Raw genomic sequence first — 18,645 nt, forward strand, 5'->3', positions numbered from 1 at the left:
CCTACACAACCCTCGACGTGACAAAACTGAGATCCATCACTGTAAAGCATCGTCCATCATCTTTGCCAGCGTCCAACAAACACGAGCGGTCACCTGCTGCTGTCAGATCAAGGTCTCGGCGTGGGTGACGAGCCAGCGTTCCTCAGGTGAGTCCTCACCGTTTAAATAGATATTATCCGCTTGTTCACGCAAACTTATTTAATCAGAAGCCGGCGTAGCTGATCGCACACAATTTCACAGATGAGCGAACCGGATGTGAGACTCCTGGGCTCAGCTGGCGACATGCGGCTGGCGGTCGTGTGGCAGATTGTCATACTATGCTGTCGGAGAAGACAAACGGTGGAGGTGTGGACCTTTAAGTGCCTGGATGCAGCCTTAATTGACAGAGGGAGCATCCAAAAACAACAACTCATCTTTCTCTTCTTTCTTCTTCATCTGTGGCATCATGGTATTTGACTGAAGCTGCATTTTAAGGTGGTCTTTGAGAGATACTGGCTGAAGGAGTGTCGTCTGCTGATCACATTATCTGATCTTTGTCCTTTAAAGATGCACCTGATGAGGCTTAAATCAATGGTCAAATATCTGAACAGCTTGAAAAGTTTTGTTGCAAAATTGGTTAAATTTAAACCTTTTCAACCACAACAAGAGCAACTTTTTCCCAAAGTCGGAAAAGAAGAAATACCATTTGCACGCTTCATTTATATTGTTGCTCAGTCCGTTAATAAAATATCGAACACAAACTGAAAAATAAATCCTAATTAATGCATTTTACACATTTATTTGGCTTTAAACATGCTCAGGCTAGCTGTTCCCCTGCTTTGTGCTCAGCTAAGATAACTGTCTTTTTTTTCATATTTAGACATGAGTCTATCTAATCCAGCTCCTGGCAAGAAAACAAACAACATATATTCTCTGAACACCCCGAACCCATAAATCTGCTGGAGTAGATTCAGCAGAATGCGGTAAATATATTTGACATGACATTTCCAGCTGAGCGTGTCATTAAGATGCATGCTTCAGCATTTGATAAGCGCCGTCGTGAGTTATTGATTGGCTCGCGTTCACTCGCCGCTCGCAGACTTTTTCTCATAAAATCACGTGAGCAGCGAAGAAGGTGTGTGTGTGTGTGTGTGTGACTCAGAGCCGATTCACAAAAATGTCAGAATGGAAAAAAGAAAAACAAACAAACTGCAGCCTTACTACACAAAGTCTGCTGTGTGTGTGTGTGTGTGTGTGTGTGTTCGTTTAACCTTAGCAGCTGTGGCTGGCTGCTAATTAAATTGCTCCCGTATGACACACAAACACACAGACAGACTGAGGACTGGCAGCTTAATCAGCTCTGGTGGTGGGTGTGTTTCTAGGGAATTGGCACCGGCTAATTCGTTGTTTCCTTCCTCGAGCAGAACGAAAAGGCTGCGAGAGTGAAAAGACGTCGGCGCACAAAGACTGATTACAGATAATGGAGCGCTGGAAGCATGCAGTGATAGCAGAGAGAGGGAGAGGGAGGCAGAGAGAGAGAGAGAGAGAGGGAGAATGTGTTGCAGTAAGAGGGGTCTATATTGGCGATATGAATCGGCAGTGAAGCATTCTGGGGCTTCGTGTTACAGGCCTTATACGGGCCAGGGCCCCTGTGTCTCTGCTGGTCTCTGCTATTCTTAGGCTGTCTGTCCCTCACCCTCAGCAACCCTGCAGGCAAGAAACTCTTCTCCACCTTAATATTAACTTTTAATGTTGACTTTTGAGACTTTGCACTTTGCTAGACTTGAGGTTTTGATTCCAGGGTAAGAGCTCCAGGATGTTTTCTCACAGACAAAATGACAGTTTTTGGCTCAGCTTGCCTCCTGCACTCTCTTTTATATGTGTGTGTGTCTGCGTGCACGAATGTGTGTGTGTGTTTCAGAGGTTCCTCAAGCACCTGACCCACCCACCCACTCCACCAGCACCATCACCACCCCAGGGTGTTTGTCCTGAGAGCTGGGAGCAGACAAGGAGAGACGGTTGTGAAGCCAGGGGCTGACGGAGGAGGAGCGACCACCGAGGCAACCGGCTGGGACAAAAGGATAGCAGGGAGGAGGACGGGAGGACAAGGGCACGCCGAGCAGGAGGAGAAACCCAGCACAGCCAGCAGGAGAGTTGTTTCGCAGGAGGAGTGTTGACATTTAGCCGAAGATGAGCTCGTACACAGTGACTCTGAATGGCCCCGCTCCGTGGGGCTTCAGACTACAGGGAGGAAAGGACTTCAACATGCCGCTCACCATCTCCAGGGTAAGGACGGACTCACAGATTTGTTGTGACAACTTAAAAGTATATATATTTTGAGAAAGAAAGGGGAAAAAAAGTTGCACCGACAAGACCTGCTGTGACAGAAAGGATGCAAACTGAAAGTGAAGCTCCTCAGCTCAGATTGACTTGATTGATTTTACTCAAAGTTATTTAAAAAAAACAACACAGAAGTGGCTTTTAACTTCATAAAGCTTCACTTTTATCACTTTTTTTTCTGCATGAGCATCATTTAGGTGAAGAACATTTAGTGAAAAACTAATTAGATCCAACATTTAACCAATTTAACAGCTGCTTCAGATGATTCCAGCCACATCAGGTTCATCCTCCTTTAAACAATTAACACACTAAATCTGTCAAAACTTTCATTTTGCAACCCAGATTATCTCCTTTTCCACCTGGTTTGACGTGTGAGGCGTTAAACTTGCGTCTCTGCGTGTGCTTACTGTAAACGCTGCGATGTGTTGTATGTGTGAGCGGCGGTTATGTAATGTTGCTGTATGTGATGATGACTGGGGGGCGGTGGGGCGGTGGGGCGGTGGGGCCCTCCGATGTAATCTCCAGAGAGATTTCGAGAATAGAGCAGCAGTGGAAAGACAGGAATAGTTTTAGTGGAGTGGAGGTGCTGCTGCATTAGTAGCTGCTCCTAATTTTGATTTTTTTTTAAAATTCCCAACAGAAAACTGGATAAAATTTACATTTAGACTAAATTTCAGAGTTGCTCAGCCTCATAATCAGCTTGATTAATCATGACCAAGGCGTTAACTTTTTAGCTCAGCGGTGAAATTATCGAGGCAGGGACTTATTATCGGTGACACTGATGCTGATTTATGTATTTCAGCCGTCGAATCTGAATTATTTCAACGAAGATGCGATTAACTGCAGCACTTTGTTTTACTGCTGCTGCAAACAGAACTCACAAACATGATTACTCTTTTATTATTATATAGATGTTAAAAAATCCTCAACCGTGAGTTTAGATTTTAAAGTAAAAGTATTCTGGAGCAGAAACCCTCTCTCTCTCTCTTTGCTCTCTCTCTCTGGCAGGACTGCTGGTGTATTTACAGCATTTCCTTTAAATAGCATTGGAGGAGAGGTGGACGGGCGGAGAGCAGGAGGGGTGGGAACGGGACGGGGAGCCTGAAAGCTAACGCCGGCTTGTGTTACCTTTAGTAAGCTTTATTCCTCGCTCAGAGTCGGCTTTTCTCCCGCCGACCGCCGCGGGTCGATTCAGGAAGGAATGAGTTAGATGCTCACCTGAGCAGAAGCGAGATGTTAACTCCCTCCCGCCTCCAGATCCTCACTCCTCAGTCCTGATTGATGCTCAGCTGGTGGCGTCGTATTGATTCACAGCTCCAGATATGTTAGTTTATTGTCTTCTGATCCTGGTCTTAGGAAGCCAAAGCTTTGGGGAGGGGAAGCTTTGATGTGGTTCAACATTGTACCACAGGATTTGTGTTGGTCCTGATGGGCCGTGACAGGTTAACATGAAACTGGGCGGCTTTGACAAGTCGTAGGGTGACATTACAGTTTGACGTAACACCGCCGCGGTTTGGATTTCGGTCTACTTTTGCCAGGAACTAAGAAAGGAAAGAGGAACGAAGGCAGTGGATTCCTCACATCTCGTTAACCGAGTCAAAGCACTGAATATGTGACTCATCTCGTCTCTTTGCTGAGTTTAAATAGTTAGTGGGCTGGTCATAGTTCAGATTTTATAAAAGTACAGTAGCACGTCTCCCGACCTTCTCGCTATGTGTCATCTGTGGAGTCTATTTACACGCTCTCTAGAGACATTTCTAAATGAATGGAAGCGGCGCTCTGATTGGCTGATGCCGTCAGTTCATGCATGTGCACTTTGCCACGCTATATAAAACAAGAAATCTTTCAATCATTTTAAACAGGCAGCTTTCAAGGACTCATTACCCTTCTGCTGTTCGTCACGTGTCTTCGATGCATATGAAAACACGCATGACAGATTGCTCGGGCAGCGTCATGCGTCTCTATATGTGTGTTTGATTACGCCGAGGCAGCCGTGTGGAAGTAATTTGTTCTCCATCTGCCTGCTGCCACCTACTGTAGCTCCGCTTTTCACGCACAAACTGAGGCGGAAATGCAAAAAGGTAGAAAGAGAAGAGGAGGAGGAGGAGGAAGGTGGACGGGAAGACGCAGGAGACGGCGTGAGAAGGAGCAGGACGGAACCGTGAAGTTGTAAAATGCCGAGAAGAAGAGGAGGATTGTTAATGTAAATAGAAAAAGAAAAAAAAATCAATCAAGGAAGTGCGGTGTGAATGTCAGCAGCAGGTGTGTGTGTGTGTGTGTGTGTGTTTTGGGGATGGAGGGGGTCGGTCACAGGGAAGCCTCAGGCATCAACAGCGTTGCTTATTTTTAACTCTTTAACGAGTTGACTGTAAGCTTAGACCCAATACTGTATAACTCAGGCCTCTGAACTCACTTAAACCTCCTCACAGAGAAGTTTAACCGCTAAAGTCAGCAGAGCATCAAGCTGGAGGTGAATGAAAATTACAACAAGGAGCTATAAGTTTTGCATAATCTCAAAAAATAGAAGCGTTTTTAACCGTTACAGTTTCATTCATCTGTCCTCAGCCTGCCTCAGCCTCTAACACTCTGTCTCCTTCTCTTCCCACGTCTGTTCCAAACACCGAGATATGAAACATTATTTTTAACATCAGAAATAGAAAAGCGCTCTTTTGTGGCTCTGAAATTGTGCCGCTTCGCAGTCGCACAGCCTCATTCGCTGCACAGACTCTTAAACAAACTCTGTTCTGTCCATTAGCACTCGGTTGGTCCGCGGGGCTGAGGGGATTCGTTTATTGTGCTTCATCAGCTCTCCTCTATCTTTGAGGCTTATTTACTGAGCTGCTGCTCAGGAAGGATAAACGACTGCAGTTTTTGACCCGGAGTTTACGACGAGTTATTTACATCTTTCCTGATATGCATCAACGCTCTTGAGTTTCTCATTTCCCTCAGGATGCACAAACATCCCCCCGCTTTGCACCGTGTGTGTGTAACTGCATATGTTTTTCGGTTTCCTGAGGAATCTGTGTCACTGGTCCTGGCGTGACCCGCTCTTCTGACCCCTCCATAGATAACCCCCGGCAGCAAGGCGGCGGGCGGCAGCCTGGCCCAGGGAGACATCATCTCGGCCATCGACGGGGTCAGCACCGACGGGCTGACGCACCTGGAGGCCCAGAACAGGATCAAGTCTGCCTCCACCAAACTGGCGCTCACAATGCTGAAGTAAACACGCTGCACACTTAACAGCCAAACACACATCCACACAGACTTAAGTAGAGGAAACACTTAACGTACTGGAGATAACGTTTAAATAGAAAAGAGGGCGCACGGGGTGGAAAGTTAGGATAGAAGTCAAAGTGAAAACTAGCACACGTTGTTCAACATAACTCAAGAATTCCACTTCACACGTGTGTCAGTGATATTCTGGTCCAGGACAAACTCCTAAATCGGCTGTGATGTAACTAAATCCTGCCCATATGTACCCAAGGGTTGAGTTCAGATTTAAGGTGAGCACGGAGACGTTTTCACCTTTAAAAGCTGCAGCTCAGATATCCACAAGTGACATAAAGGAAGCACATTTTGAAGCGCAGAGACACTCAATTCATTCGCTCAGGTTCTGTTTTGTTGCGTCATCCACAGATCAAGACGTCCCGCTCCAGTTCCCACAGCAACTCCAAGAATGGACTCCCCCATGCCAGTCATCCCTCATCAGAAGGTATAAAAACATCCCCTTATGTCATCGTACAGACGTATGCACACCAAAAAAAATACCATCTACCGTATATATCTGTGTATATGTTCATATATATGTGTGTCCTACGTGTTTTGTACTCTTTACCTCGACGTGTTTGGACAAATATTCCATAATAACCTGCTGCCCTCTAGTGTCAGATATTCACATTGCAACTGCAGGAAGGTCAGAGGTCAACCAGCTCCAAACACCAACCACAACAAGCTGCTGCCTTCAGTCTAAACTCAAAAGCTTCCATTCCTATCCACACCTCTACCTTTTCCTGACACTGTCCCGTTTTTTAAGGAGGTGCAGGAGGAACATTTTGCAGGAGAGTTTCAAACGGAGGATAAAAGAGCCTGCAAGAGAAATCTCTTCCCAGCAGCAGCAGCAGCAGCAGCAGCAGGATCCCCGGCAGGCCAGCGAGCGCAGTATAATTCCCCGATCGGCCTTTACTCCCCGGAAACTCTGAGGGAAATGATGCAAATGCAGGGCAAGTTAGGCGAGGGATCCTCCGCAGCAGCAGCCGGGGGAGTTTCATCACTCGGGTAGGTTTTTACCTCCTGAACCACGGAGGAGAAGACTCACCTAAAACCAGCACCTCCACTGAGCTAATAAAAATGTCACCAACATACTACTTTTCACTCTAAGCGGTACATTTTAAGGCACTTCTCCACCTCCGTGGTACTAACAGTGTTTCCCCCTGAGGCGTGAGGTCACACCCGCCTCGTTTAACCTCACGTTAAGCTTGATGACAAAATGTACTCAGAACTTTCCGCTGCCATCCCAGTGCTCAGACCGCTCACACGTGGCACTATTTCGGGAGCGTCCACACAAACGTACCTGGACATAGGCCAGGTAGCAGATCAGACCACGGGGTCACTCGGGGATCTGTGCGACGCCTCGCTAAAGGTTGAATTCAGATTTCTATTCTGCCGTCCAAAAAGGAGAAAAAGGTTTGAATGAGCTCCTGGATGCTCGTGAATGGTCCATTTATTGTGAAATGGGAATGAAAGCAGGGAGACGATGCTGCTGCAGTAATTGAAATCTTTTTAAAGAACCCTTTTTGCTGTTTCAGCTCCCCGATTTACCCCCTTCTTTTTTTTTTCTTTAATATTCTAGCATCACCCCACTGATGGGAATACAAAACCCAGAACAGAGTTTTTTATTCTGTTTGAAGCAGAGATTTGCTTGTGATGCTTTTTTTTGTGTGTGATGTGGAGAAGCAGAAGCAAACTTTGGGTCACTTACAGGTCAGCAGAGGTCTCTAAACCGATTTAGAAATGTAAGATTTCTGTAGGTTCTTGTATTTAACCTTAACCTTGCTCATCACATCTTCCAGAGTCGAGTAGTCTTTAAATGATTTTCCAACTATTATTAGCAGGATTACAGGATTAAAAAACAGTAATCAGTGATTTTTGGATATTTTTGTTGAAAGAAAGTAAAAAAGAGACTTAAATTTCTGATTAGTTGCAAAATAGTCGATCAAATAACTGATTAATCAATCTGATGAATCATCTCAGCTGCATCATGCCGCCATAAAGAAATGATTGAAAGATACTAAACTCTATTTTGGTATTTTTGTCCGTTTAGCTTTTTGCAGTTATTACAAATCACACTGAAGGTCACCTGAACGCATCATACAGACATCAGGGCGTTTTGCAGTGGATTGCAGAGAAAACAAAGGAACTTTTTTGACATGGCAGCATTGTATGATGCTGTTTGCATATTTTAAGACTCATGAAGATGCTAATTTGCAGCCCCACTATAGTAGATTTTGTGGTGTGAGGCTGCAAATCCAACAAAACACTAAACCAGCTGAACTGTGACACTTAAATCCACAAAGCCGTAGGTTCTTTTTAAAGATCTTTACAGAAAGGCCATCAATTTATCGCTTTATTTTTAAGAAATAGTTTCCTAAAACAGTATGTTGTCAGGGTGTATTTTGAACCCTGCAGCAGTATTTCTGGCAGAAGGATTGACTCAAAATAAACTACAATCCCAGGAACATGTCACTCCAGTAATAAATACAAACTGCATCAGGGTGTAAATTTAGCTGACAATGCGTTGGGATTTATTGACAACAAATATCACCCAGAACATCACCAGATAAACCCGTCGTTATTCAGCCTGAGCAGCAGCAGCAGCAGGATTCTGAGTCGCCGTTGAGGGGACTCTCCTTAGAGGGACGGCATGAGTTTTGGAACGCTGGCGGAGGTTAATTAAGGGTGTAATCTGCTCGCGGTCTGACATATCGCGTCCAGGTATCAGTCTCCACTAATGTGTTTCCCCTCTGGAGCCGAGCTGCTTTACAGTAACGGCCAACGGTAAGTCAGGTGTCGGGAAACGTGCTCCGGGCAGAGCCGAGGGCGATGACGGCAGTGTCACGCAGGCAGCCGAGTACATTCGACACACACACACACACACACACACACGGGCAGAGCAGCTGTTGTACACGGCGGCTATGGAATGTTCCGCTCTGGTTACACACCATCATCCCGAATCCCCAGAATACCGAACCTGAGATAAGACCCTGCGTCCACAGGGAGACTTTATCTACTGTACCCTGAACGCAGCACACATGTCCGGCACACATGAACCCACCGGCTGGTTTCATGCGTTGCAACGTGGAGCTGAATAATGATGGAAGAAGTGACGTTTGGCCTCATCACAGTTAACACGAAGGTTGGAATAAAGGGATTTAGTCTTAAAACATGAGTCGACGTTGCACGAATACAGCAAGAACGACTCGTTAGTTTGTGATTTAAATCCTCAAACATCACACTTGTTTGGTATTGTAGTAAAAAAACATCAAGATCATCAGAAAATCAGCCAACACAAGTGTATTAATGAGCATTAGTTTGTGTTAGCGGCTCCTGTTATTAGTCTTTAAAACAGAAGACAGAAAGGCCTTTAGCAATACATGCTGCACACATGTTTCACTTTCCTGTGTCAGATTTTATGACATTAACGATCAGCCTTCTCTCTTTATTGACTACCTCAGCAGCACCAAAGCAGCTCACAGATTCTGACGACATTGTCCTGTAACTAGCTTTAGCCTTTCTGTGTAACATAAATAACATAACCTGAGCGATACGCCGCCTCCAGCATGTGATCGACCCACAAAGATTTATTAGGGACTCATAAAAGTAAAAAGCAGCCGCGGCTTTACCTCTACCCAGCTTCTCTCTGGAGTTAAAACTCTCACCTGCTGTTATCTTTTATTCATAGTTGTGCACATTCTGATCTTTATTTCATCAGGTTCCCAGATTGTTAGCAAGAGAGCTTAAAGAGTCAAATCCTTCCCGTGCATTAGAGTGAGCAGCACCTGCAGCTCTGACATCAGGTGTTCTGTGTTGTGTCGGTGTGTTCATCGTTTCTGTCTGTCCTGTGCTAAATGCGTCTCCCCCCGACCGACCGACCGTCCAGCGTCATGTGACTGAAACACTCCTGCTCTTGTCAGTCACTCTGAGGATGCAGAGCGAGCAGGAACGTATCCCAGCGCTGGCAAAGCGGCTGCTGTTCTGACCTGAACGTGGGATTACAGCAGAGATAGTTTCCTTCAGCACACAGGCTGCTATTGTTATCACTCATTACATTCTCTTCTTCTTCTCTCTGTTTCTTTCTGTGTCCGTCGCTCTGGTGTGTTTCAGGTTATCGCAAACACAGCTGCAACGTCAGTACCGTCACGTTTCTCTGCATCTCGTGTGCATGAAGTGAACCTCAGTAGAGTTTAGAGATGTGACGCGGTTTTGGTGTGGAGTGAAGTTGTGTCCAACATGGATTCATGTGTGATTTGAACTAAAGCTTCATGCTGCTCTGTAGCTGCAACGGTCTGGATGTCATTGGGTCATCTAGGAAATGAAAAACTAGTCTTTCTGTTTTTATTTCAAAACCAAAAATGGAAAATCTGCTTCACCCGTCAGATGAAAAAATTTAAAAACAATCTTTTTTTTTTTTTGCAAGATTCTTGCATTTTTATTTTTAATGACATAGTTACTTTTGTTTTTTAAATTTTTTTTAATTTATTTATTTTTTGCCTTCCAAATGGAAAACTAATCACCAATATTGTTTAATTGGTTTTTATTTTATTTTTTGTGTGTCTGACGTCTGAAACATTTTTGGTTTTGAAACAGAAAAGAAAACTTTCTTTTGTTGTTTTTTAAAAAATGACAGATTATTCAACATTATCAAAATGTGCAGGTCATTTCTTGCCAGGTTAACTCTACAATAACTCTTGGAAATTGAAAATTAAATATTTAAGTCATGGTGTTCTGGTCCCCAGAAGTGGAAAGTAAAAACAATACATCTTACAGCCACTTTAGAAGCATTTCTACTTTGCTCCATTTCTGAGGAACATATTGTCCAATAATCTACATTTATCTGACCTTATAAAGATCTGACACACGTCATAAAGTTTACAGTGTTCGGTTTAGCAGAGCACTGACACTGATAATACAGAAAAAGCTATTTGCACATTAATGAATACTTCAACTTTCCATATATGTGCAAGTATTTATCAGTGCCAACACTTTTCCTCTCTTTTAGTCATTTATATTAGCGTGTGTACATGCATGAGCGACAGCATCATGTGTGTGATCTATACATCCATGTGTGGCAGCGTTGTGTGTCAGTAAAACATCCTCTGAGATGTGTGTGTGTTTCAGTGTGTGTCTTTTTAAACATGCAGGTGATGGTCTGTGTGTTTGGCCTGCCCATTAGCATGTTTGGTTTGCTTTGGACTGGAGCTTTAATCAGTGTTTCCCGTCAGATAAAAGCTTCTGTTCTGTCATCAGAATGCAGACATTCAGCTTTTAGTCACGGTGGGAAAAGCCTCAGATGTGTAGTAGGCATGCTGTGTCCCAGTGCAATATGAAATTATAAAATATTAAACCACAATATGCTCAGTATGCAGGTATTATACAAGACATGATGTGATCACAAACTCATTTACTATCTGGTTTTTTGCTTTGTTTTTTTTGTGTGTGTCTTTAAAGTAAAACCACAATTAAAAGTATTTCATCTCTGGGCTTAATTGAGGATCAACAGGATTTTGAGGTTTTAAATTGAAGGTCACAAATAAGTTAAAACCTTGTAGTTAAAATTCAACCTTTGTAAACCTGCAAAATAAATCTGCAACGTCAAGTTTGTGCATGTGCAGAAAATATTGGTTGTTTTTTTTTTTTTTAAAATAAATAAATTCAGAATTCATTTTTAAAAGAAAATCAGCTATGAAATTTACAGAACAGAAGTGCTCTGACACAAAAGTATTCGTCTTCACTGTTTCTCATAGAAATAAAAACAACTGAACAGGTTGCAAAGGAACAGAATATATCAAACATATATATTTATATTCAGAGTGTCTTTACTGAAGAAAAAGTTAAATGTTTTTGTCTCACTAGTGTCCAGAAACATTGCAATCAAAAAGACTATTGCACATGTATGTGAAGTGGCACAAATTTATTAATTACTAAATAATCAAACTTTATAGTCGGGTATTAAATGAACCTCCAAGAGCCAAACATGAGTTTAATCATAAACAAATGCAGCATAAATAAAGAACAATTTTTTAAAATATTTTAACTATTTTTTTTTAAATAATTTTTTAAATTTATTTATTTCTATCCATTATATTTTTCAGACTTCATCATAATTAACAAATGATTAAAAAACATAAAACAAACAAAATCTAAGACAAATATCCTAAAAAATTATATTTTATGCTATGAGTTATTTTACTTGTTTCTGATGCTCTCATTTTAAATGAATATATTTTGAGATCTTAAGCTGGGACACAGGTTTGTGATGCGCTCTGTCTACCTGAGGGCCCGTCCTGGATGTGAGGTCCCTCTAAATCCTCACACTGAGCAGTGCAACAGCCCCACCTGGCTGTCACTGGCGTTACTACACATTGACCCACTTTCCCTTCTTTACTGCTTCTTTCCTCTCACCGTCTATCTTTTCATCTCAAATTCCCCTCTCCTCTCTCCGTCCCCTAACGTTTAAACTCTTCACCCCTGCACCTGAAACCTCCCTCTCTGACCTACTGACCTTTAACCCTCCTCCCTGCCTCTGACAGTGTGGAGTACACTCCCAGCTTCAACCCCATTGCTCTGAAAGACTCTGCCCTGTCCACCCACAAGCCCATTGAGGTGAGGGGTCCGGGAGGAAAGGCCACTATCGTTCACGCTCAATACAACACGCCAATCAGCATGTACTCGCAGGACGCCATCATGGACGCCATCGCGGGGCAGTCGCAGGCCAAGGGACACGACAGGTGAGGTCGCACAACCAAACTAACCCCACTTCCCCCAGTCTCTTAAGGCCACTCACTCATGCACTGGAGATCACATCACACTGATCCAACAGGTCCAGGTGATGAGAAATTAAAAGGTCAGTTCACCCAGATTACAAAAAAAGTGTTTGCTTCCTCGCTTCCTGTAAGCGGTGTCGAGCCACACGGTAGTTCTAGGCGTTAACTTTAGAGATTCCTGCCTCTAAAGACTGAGCTTAAAATCCTGCTGCATTCACTTCCAAAGCCAAAAGACACAGATTTTACTTTGTAGAGTAGTAATAGTAATACACTCGGTTAAATTAGTTCACTCAGACCGTTTTCTAGCTTTGCTGGATTGTATTTCTTCATATCATATGTGTCTTGGGCAGGGCTAAGAATAAGATGCATAGGATGTTCATTTGAAATAGACAGTAGTCAAGTCAGTGTTATTTACATTTAAAACAACAGCCATTGTGCTTTCCAGTAAAAAAGAAAATAATGGACAAATTAACCCATTAAGTGTAGGTATTGGGGTTGCTGCCTGGAGGTTGTTTTAGTCGTTTCCATGAGTGAAAGGGGTTTTGAAAATGGTGGCACGAAGATAGCGGCAGAGGAGAATAAAGCTGCATGAACTGTGCGACCAGTTTTATACCCATAGTCTACCGAAAACCAAACTAAAATTAAAACTGAAGCTTTGGTCTTGTGTTTAGTTCCAGACTGCACATGCTTTCCTCCAGAGCAGCTTAGGTTGCATGGGCTTATGGGTAATGTAGCAAAACAAAAACAAAACAAAACAAAACAAAAAATAAGGTAAAAGCTTTTATCATAAATTCAAACTAAAGACCAAAACATCAACCTGCAGTGTTGCTAAGTCACACATCGACACACATCATGCATATATCATCATGCAAACGGACAACTCGAAACAATCAAAGCCAAAGCTATCTGCACAGCTTGATCCCATTTGCAGGAAGTGAGATTGTATTTTTTTTGTAATTTGGGTGAACCGGCCTTTTAAGAGACTTTGCCTGAAAAGCCCAAACCAAACGGAGCTTCTGAGCACACGTGAAGGCTACGCTGCTACCAATAGAGATAGTAGCGTACTCCCAGGCTTTTCCTCGTTGTCTGTGCCACCTTCTCCTCCGTGCTTTTCACCCACTTTCCTCTGCTCATTCCATCCGACCAACCGAACACACCTGTGCCGTCCTCCACCCATCCCTCCCCATCCTTCCCTCCTGGTCGTGACCTCAGTGAGGAGGCGGGCTCTCCGTTGGCGTAAGTACAGCAGCGCTGCTCTTCCATCCCGCCTCTCCTCATACATGTGCCTCCTCTGTCTCCAGGCTTGTGCATTGCTCCATATCTCTCATAAACTAATATCCTGTTGGAAATGTTTCACAGCATCCCGTTCTTTATCATGTTTGATGGACAGACTCACTAACCATGAGGCTATCATGGACTATGGGTGTGAAAGTACTTACAGGTACTTTGTTCAAAGTGTGAGATTGCAAGTTTTTTATTTTACTTTTGGAAAGCGTCATCTGAAAAACCCTGAACCCGAACTCGGTCGGATTTAATCTAATGGGATTTCATGGCATGGGAATGTTCTGAGTATCCAGTCACAGGTTTTTCAACAACAACAACTACTCCCCGATCGGTATTGACTCACTCTCTAACACTCGTTTAAGAATCCTAGAAGAACATTATATATTCAGTGACACTGCTGTGGAAACTCATTTATCGTCTTCAGAGTGAAACTGTCGGACGAGAGGAAGACATTGAAGGATTTACACAAACTCTATGTGAAGGAGCAAAAATGTAATAACTGACCATCATGTAGTAACTGCCCATGATTTAAAAAGAAAATCAATATGACTGAAGCTGATAACCAGAAAGTCGTTTTAGTAAGATTTCATTTGCTTTGTGGTGCAATGCGGCACGGTGCTGTCTATCTTCAAAACCTCAACCATTCTCGGCTGACGTGAAAAGCAAACAATCACAGATGTGAAAATGTCTGACTCTGGTTTCCCTGAGTGACGGTGCCACAAAGATAGACACCAAAGAAACAAATCAACCAGTTTTCCACCTTGGAGGGAAATTGTAGCTGCAGTTCTTCTGGACATTGCAGCAGGTTCTTAAAGTTTTAAATGGCTCAAATGCACACAAGTACATTCATATATGCAAGTTAGACTCTTCCCCATGTATGTATCGTGTCAACTTTTTAATTCCAAGACAACACCACCATAGCAGTAATGTGAGTCCCTCTGGTTGTAGAGCATTATGGGCATTTAATACAGGATCAGTTTTTACATTCGGGGTCTTCCTATGCAGTCAGTGTTGCACACCCAGAGCTCTAACTGTACCTTCTGCCCTGCAGCGGCGTTCTGCCCATCAAGGACCCTGTGGTAGACTGTGCATCTCCAGTGTACCAGGCAGTGATCAGGCCAGGAGAGACGGCCCAGGACATGTCTGAATGGGCTCGCCGTGCTGCCAACCTGCAGTCTAAGAGCTTCAGGATTCTGGCCCACATCACTGGAACTGAATACCGTCAGTACACCGACTCCTCCCTATCTTTTATGTCTTCTTTAGTCCACTCTCTTGACCCATTTCTGCTCATATGTAATTACTAAATTCTCCTTTTGGCCATTTTTTCTCATCTATGCAGTGCAAGACCCAGATGAGGAAGCCCTGGCGAAGTCGAGGTAAGTGAGAGACCTCATCGCTCACTTTTAGGGAGACTGTGGCATTTAAGCTCCATGTCGTCGGATTTACAACTATATTGAAGAACTAAATGAATCTGGCCCCTGTGGACGTCCATGTTCCTTAGAAGATATTTCATCATTCTTGGAATTACACTTTTTTGGTTTCTTGCCAAGAGCTAGATGAGAGAACTGATATCACTCATGCAGCTCTCTGGTAAACATGATGAGCTCAGCCTGGCTCTTTGCAAAGACAACCAACCAGCACCAACAGAGCTCACTAACTGACACATCATAGATCTCATTTATCTAGTTTAGGGGGTAAAAACAACAAACTAGGCAATTAGTGGTGAATCCATGGGAAGTTACTGGTTGTAGCAAAGAAATGATCCAACACACAACTTCTAGTAAGCACATTGTGTAGTCCAGCCATCCATCCATCCATCCATCCGTCCGTCCGTCCGTCCGTCCGTCCGTCCGTCCGTCCATCCATTAATCCATTCATCTGTCCATTCATCCGTCCATCCCACCGTCTGTCCATCATCCATCTATCATCCGTCCGTCCATCCTTCCATCCATCCATCCATTCATCTGTCCATCCATTCATCCATTCATTGGTCCATCCATCCATCCATCCATCCATCTATCCATCCATCCATCCATCCATCCATCCATCCATCCATCCATCCCTCTCTTCATCCATCCGTCCATCCATCCATACATACATTTTCATCTGCATACCTGAAGTTGGGTCGTGGTGGAAGCAGGGTATCCCAGTCGGCCCCATCTCCAGCAAGGCTTTCCAGCTCCTCCTGGGGGATCCCAAAGTGTTCCCAGGCCAGATGAGATATGTAATTCCTCCAGTAAGTTCTTCTCTGTCTACCCAGGAGTCTCCTCCCAGGTGGAAAAACCTGGAAAACATCCAAAGGAAGGCACCAAGAAGTCATTCTAACGACTCCCAAACTATCTCAACTGGATCCTTTCGACACAAAGGAGCAGCATTTCTATTTCAAGCTCCTCTCCTTATCTTGAATTTCATGCTTAACACGTCCATTTGCACAGGCCAATAAGTGAATGCCTGGCGGCATTTCCCCCGTATTGCACACAGAAAAACACACGAGGAAACAGCAGCTAGTTAAAGATTTTGCAGTGGCACCATGTCAGTGATTATTCCTGACGGGCACAGCTTGTGAACATAGTTTAGGAGTTCTGGCAGTACTTCCCACTGTGTTCAGGCTCCATCACTGGAAAGGAATGTACAGAAAAAGCTTCAATCAAAACTCTGTTAATGATGAGTTATATATGAAGAACATAGACATGTGTTTGGAGCGCTACTTGTTCTGCTGGCACATGTCAGTATGTCAGTAATGTGGACAGTTATCAGACTTGGATGATAACATTTAGGTGTACCCTTTTGTAGTGGAAACCATGAATCGGCCTTAAAGCTAAGCCCCATCACCCTACGGAGGAAAATGTTTTTGGGAGCTTGTATCTCGATCTCATTTCCTTGAGGTGAGGGTTGAAATGAAGACCGACTGGTAAATCGAGAGCTTTGCCTTCCGCCTCAACTCCCTCTTCACCACAGTGGTCCAGAACAATACGTGTCCGTCTCATGCACCCTTCTCTCGTCACTCTTGAACAAGATCTCGAGATACTTCACTGCTTTGCTTGAGGCAGCAACTCACCCCCAACCCAGAGGGAGCAACCCAGTGGTTCACTGCAGAAAACAATTTAGACGTGAAGGTGTTGACACGGTGTAGTTTTTTTGGTACAGATTTAACAAATAAGACATGATGTGGTGACTGGTGAGAATTAGAAGTTGGTGAGCTGTGCTTGAGTCAAGGCGAGCTGTTTCCCCTTGTTTTCAGTCTTTATGCTAAGCTAGGCTAACCAGCAGCTTCTCATTTAAATTACATACATAAGAGTGATATCAGTCTTCTCATGCAGCTCCGTTTCAACGTATTAATTTGATGTTGTCATGAAACTCCTGATGTTTATTTTCTCCTGCCGTCCTCACCATCAGAGAGAAGTTTGAGTCGGAGGTCAAAGGGCCTCGCTTTGCCAAGCTGAAGAACTGGCACCACGGACTGTCTGCACAGATCCTCAACATCCAGGAATAAAGAGGAGAAACAAGAAAAAAGAAAAAAAAAAAAACAAGAGAAAGAGACAAAGAGGACATGCAAAAGATGACATGGACAAAAGCACAGGATTTAACAGGAAGAGGGGTATAAATTATGGAGAGGAGGAGGAACAGACTCCTCAGGAACGTGAGATAGAGTTGTAGCCTAGATTCATAGAATGTGAGATACTAAATGTTAGCGTGAGAATGCTTTATGTTCATAAGCTCTAATGTCAAATGTATCCGTCTGCTGCTGAGACCTGATCCTGCAATTTGGGGTTTTTTCTTTCTTTCTTTCCTGTTTGTTTGGGTTCTGTCTCACTTAAGCGAAAGGGAAATTGTACAAAAAATTAAATGCAGAAATGATGATGTTTCTTTTATGCCCCCAGTACATAAACACACATACACAAACGTACGAATTTTACCACTATGAGCATGTTTGTGAGGCAAAGAGAAGTTCACACACTGATTTATCTACATGCACAAGTACAGTATGTAAAAAATGCACTCAGAAATGTATTGATATCAATGTGAATAAATGTTTTCTTAAAACTACACGGCTGAGTGAACTGTTGGAAACAAACCACGAATAAAAATCAACGCGTGACACTTTCTGTTTCCAGAATCAGAGCCGGAGGCGTGAAGTTTGTGCCGTGATTGATGGAGTTGATCCTCAATCACCGAGTCATATTTCCCGACATTTCTATCGCTGGTGGGAAGGCGGAGGGAGTGTTTTGACTTTGCAAAGCAGCACGTCATTCAGAAACAGCATCTAATAGCTTTTGACAGAGTAATATGATTGTTTGTTCGCCGCTGGCAACATGGACAGTGACACAGCTGTGATGGCAGAGCTGACAAAGCTTTGAATAGCCTTGCGTGAAGAGCTGAATATTACTGCCACTGCATTCTCAAAATTAGATTTGTTTAATGAATTTATGACAAAAAAAGGAAGACGTGAGCTGCTTCTGAAGTGGATTTACAGCATTGTGCTGGTACTACAGTTCAATTGGCATGAATGAGATTTAGAGTAAGAACCCCAGAAATTAGAGCGCTGGAGGGGAAATGACCAGAACTGTTGACCTGCTTGGATCGAGGGCTGTGGACCAAGCTGTAAACACAACGCTGGCACATCATCAGTTTTTGAAGCCTTCATTTGGAGTCTTGTTTGTGGCCACCAGCTAAATGTCGGTCCAGTGTTAACTAAGAAAAATACTGTGCTGTTTAATTGCTACTTGCTCCGTTATGAGCTTGGGTTTATCACAGGTTTCTGGTAAAAACAGCTGCACAGAAATATGCCAAAAACCAAAGTAATCAACTGAAAGATGCAAAAACATCACCAGTTGCATGTTATCATTTTAAAAGACTTGCAATACAGGAAACAGCAACCTTAGAACTGCCACCTACGTGCTAAAAATTGACAGTTTTGATGATCTGGATCCAGCAATAAGGCCGGTCTACTGAGCTATTTTCAGTCCCCACGAGCAGATGTTCAACCAAAACAAGTTCTTCC

General features: G+C 43.5%; 1 protein-coding gene across 2 annotated transcripts; it reads left to right on the forward strand.

The window, feature by feature from the left end:
• The first annotated feature begins 1,677 nt into the window (after nt 1-1,677).
• ldb3b (LIM domain binding 3b) lies at nt 1,678-17,690 on the forward strand. 2 transcript variants are annotated; one of them, XM_008299457.1, is made up of 10 exons: nt 1,678-1,692; nt 1,901-2,265; nt 5,387-5,538; nt 5,956-6,031; nt 9,700-9,722; nt 12,126-12,323; nt 13,572-13,595; nt 14,695-14,864; nt 14,983-15,019; nt 17,040-17,690. In XM_008299457.1, the coding sequence occupies exons 2-10, from the start codon at nt 2,170-2,172 to the stop codon at nt 17,134-17,136; spliced, it is 873 nt and encodes a 290-aa protein (XP_008297679.1). In that variant the 5' UTR covers nt 1,678-1,692; nt 1,901-2,169; the 3' UTR covers nt 17,137-17,690. The 2 variants fall into 2 exon arrangements, with proteins under 2 accessions (XP_008297679.1, XP_008297680.1); XM_008299458.1 differs by lacking the exon at nt 13,572-13,595.
• The last annotated feature ends 955 nt before the right edge of the window (nt 17,691-18,645 follow it).

Source organism: Stegastes partitus, unplaced genomic scaffold, assembly GCF_000690725.1.
Source record: "Stegastes partitus isolate 25-593 unplaced genomic scaffold, Stegastes_partitus-1.0.2 Scaffold1420, whole genome shotgun sequence".
NCBI classification, from domain to species: Eukaryota; Metazoa; Chordata; class Actinopteri; family Pomacentridae; genus Stegastes; species Stegastes partitus.

What these genes read in the sequence shown, in the direction of transcription:
- ldb3b (XM_008299457.1), top strand. Translation starts at nt 2,170, where the DNA reads ATGAGCTCGTACACAGTGACTCTGAATGGCCCCGCTCCGTGGGGCTTC. An exon ending in CTGGCGCTCACAATGCTGAA is followed by an intron (nt 5,539 to 5,955) that starts GTAAACACGCTG and finishes CGTCATCCACAG; the next exon opens with ATCAAGACGTCCCGCTCCAG. An exon ending in CAGGCCAAGGGACACGACAG is followed by an intron (nt 12,324 to 13,571) that starts GTGAGGTCGCAC and finishes TCGTGACCTCAG; the next exon opens with TGAGGAGGCGGGCTCTCCGT.